The sequence below is a fragment of the Alligator sinensis genome, unplaced genomic scaffold (assembly GCF_000455745.1).
Source record: "Alligator sinensis unplaced genomic scaffold, ASM45574v1 scaffold215_3, whole genome shotgun sequence".
Classification (NCBI taxonomy): Eukaryota; Metazoa; Chordata; order Crocodylia; family Alligatoridae; genus Alligator; species Alligator sinensis.
Genome location: NW_005842175.1, coordinates 1,005,627 through 1,008,480, shown reverse-complemented (window position 1 = coordinate 1,008,480; position 2,854 = coordinate 1,005,627). Strand labels below are relative to the sequence as shown.

The 2,854-nt window shown below is 56.7% G+C and overlaps 2 protein-coding genes across 3 annotated transcripts in view; both read right to left on the bottom strand.

The window, feature by feature from the left end:
* The window catches only part of CACNG2 (calcium voltage-gated channel auxiliary subunit gamma 2), a 97,537-nt gene extending 96,311 nt beyond the window's left edge, over nt 1–1,226 (bottom strand). For both annotated transcript variants that reach the window (XM_006025977.2, XM_025206889.1), the window contains exon 1: nt 1,173–1,226. The gene's annotated coding sequence lies outside the window, so the exon portion shown is untranslated. The remainder of the gene's footprint in view (nt 1–1,172) is intronic.
* Nucleotides 1–1,270, bottom strand: part of IFT27 (intraflagellar transport 27) — a 14,140-nt gene extending 12,870 nt beyond the window's left edge. Inside the window, exon 1 of the mRNA XM_025206890.1 lies at nt 1,169–1,270. Within this exon, the coding sequence (XP_025062675.1) occupies nt 1,169–1,206 (38 nt within the window). The 5' untranslated portion in view covers nt 1,207–1,270. The remainder of the gene's footprint in view (nt 1–1,168) is intronic.
* Nucleotides 1,271–2,854: the final 1,584 nt, after the last annotated feature.

Below are 2,854 nucleotides of genomic sequence, written 5' to 3'. Positions count from 1 at the left end.
ACACCATGCCCCAAGCTTTGGGGCTGTTCTCTCTATGATACTGTCTATACATACACTTGTCCCCCTTAGGCTTTCAGAGCCCTTTGGTCCCTTACAGAGTCTCTCCCTGGACTCCTGGACCTCCGGTCCCACACACAGCCGTTTCTCTGGGCTCTTGAACCCCTGGTCCTGTGTGCCACCCCTCCTCTGGGTCCCTCTGTGGGATCAGAATAGAACAAAGGCCACTTTCTTGAGAAAAAACTCAGTCCTTCTCTGCCCAGGGGCTTGCCCCTGCTCCCAGGCCTGCAGAGTTGCTTATAAGTTGCAGTCCTTTCAGAAACCCTGCTGCCCAGAGCGCCTCCCCCCACAGCTGCCAGGGAGACTGACGGGCTCAGGCTCTGGGCTTACATAGCTCCAGCCAGAGCCCTCTTTTGGTCAGGCGAGTCTCATTAGCCACCTGCAAGCACCTCACAGGCTGCTAGCTCCTTTCAAGGAGCAGGCAAGTTGTTTGGGTAGATGTGATCTCTTTTATTAGACCAACTAAATAGTTGGAAAAAAGTTCTTAGCAAGCTTTCGGGCACAAACACCCTCTGTCAGGCATTGAGAGACTCTGCTGGTGTTATGTATTCTCCAAGGTAGAAGAGAAGCTAATTTACAACACGGATGTCTGGGAAAATGCAAGCGAGTGGAAGTTGGGAAGACAATGGGTAGAGATGGGGGGCGGAGGGGAGGGAAGGAGGGAAAAGTGTGATGGAGACTAGAAACAAAGGGCACAAACTGAGTGAAGTTCAGATTGGACATAAGGAAAAGCTTCTTTACAATTCAAGTGCTGAGGGTCTGACCAGACTCCCCCTGCGAAAGCCAGTGGCCAGCAGGAGGCAGGTTCCCCGGGGTGGCAAGTGCCGGGCGGGTTGTAACGCCTCAGAAATCCAGGGTCTATATTGCATCCATGACCTTTTGCACCCAGTAGATCTACGAATTGAAGCTCGCAGGCTCCCGTTTTGTTAAGTCCCTTCAAGGAGCATCGACCCCCCACCACAAAAAAGGGGTTTTGCATCCAATCCCAGCCTCCCCCGCTCCACGCCCGGCTATACCCACTAGGCCTGACCGGCGCGGAGGCCCCTGCGGCTCGAGGCCCCCTCAGGCCCCAGCGCCGAGCCGCGGGAGTCCCGCAGCCTCCTCCCGACACTCACCGGCCAGCAGGCACTTGGCGGCCAGCTTCGCCATGCTCCGCGCGCGCCGCAGGCCTCGGCGGTTTCCTAGCAACAGCCTCCTCACCGCTCGGGGAAGGGGCGGGCCTTATCCGGAACGACCATTGGCTGCGGGAGCTGTTCATCATCCGCCCACCGCTCCGGCCCCATTTGGTTTCCCCACCCCTCCCCATGAGACTCTTCCCATTGACTCGAAGGCACGTCCATCCAAAAAGACACCCTCGTCATTGGGGAAGGGTGGCTGCCAATCAAGCCCGGAATGTCCCGCCTACGGAGAGGGGCTGAGTGGCCGTGGAAGGGTGACTTCTGTATCGAGCCCTGGCTGCTTCCTTCCAGCAACTCGTGACACTTCATGAACCCTTTTTTTGATTGGCCCGATCACGGAGGACCGTACCATTTATTGGTGGGGGAAGCTTGGTGTTGGATAAATACAAGGAAGGGGGGTACAGAGACAAACACGTAGCCTTGCTGTTTCCCTGGGGGGTGGTTGTGCAGCGCATTGGGAGCGCGGAGGGGGAAACGTACCATTCTTACTCAGGCTTCCCCCCCCACGCAGTGGGCTCTTCCATGCTGTTCTGGAGCTAACGCTAAGGGACTAGGCCCTCCGCGCATGCGCATGAGTCTCCTAGGCTCCTGCCCACTATCTTGCACGTGCTTGTTGCTGGGCGAGCGGGTGGGTGCAGTACGTGTCTGTCATGCCCAGGCCCAAGGGAAGGTTCCATTAGGGCTGTGTCCAACCTTGACCACTGGGCTTCTTCAACACTTTGTGACCCACAGCCATCAGGAGGTTTCAAAGCAGCCACACGCATCTAGTACTAAGTGCTTCCCACTGCCTGCACCTCTGAGGAGTCCTGACTGTGGTGTGTCAAGTTCTGCCCCTGCAGGGCAAGAGACCTGCACCGGAGTCAGTCCATGGGATCCTGGTGGAATTTTACTTGAAGTTCTGGGATTTAGTTAAGGGGGGGATCTATTGACTCTCTTTTGGAAAATGATGGATTGGGGTTGGGTTGGGGAGGAGTTTGCACAGGGTGTTGTTCTGATCTTTAAGAAAGGTGGGGCGGGAGCACATCAAGAACTGGAGGCCAGTCACCTTATTGAATTTGGATTATAAAATGTTCTCAAAGATCTTAGTGGCAAGGTTGGCGGAGGTGCTACTGCAGGTGCTGGGTAGGGAACAAATGTGTTGGGGGGACGGGGGGGCGGCAGACGACACAAGCGTATTGGGTACTTTGGGATACGCTGTCATATGTTGCTGACCAGAAGTGGAACACTATAGTCGCGAGCATGAACGACGCGTGGCCCTGGAGGCTGGCAGGGTACAGCGACCGCCTGCAGGCAGCGGCAACACTGTTGGCGGTGGGGGCGCAGTGGTAGTGAGCGGGGATGGCTTGCAGGTGGCCACGGTGACATTGGCAGTGAGAGCGGGCTGAGCAGGGACTGCCCGCAGGTGGCCACAGCGGTGTCAGCAGTGGGGGGGAGGGGGACATTTGGAGTGGACTCTGGGGTGAGACAAGGGTGTCCACGGTCGCCAGGGCTCTTTGTTTGTGCCATTGAGCCTCTGGCGCAGCAGGTCGGGGGGGATAGGGTGATCAGTGGGATTAGGGTGCCAAGGGGAGGGGATATAAAAATTGTCTTTTACATGGACCACGTGACATGCATAATGA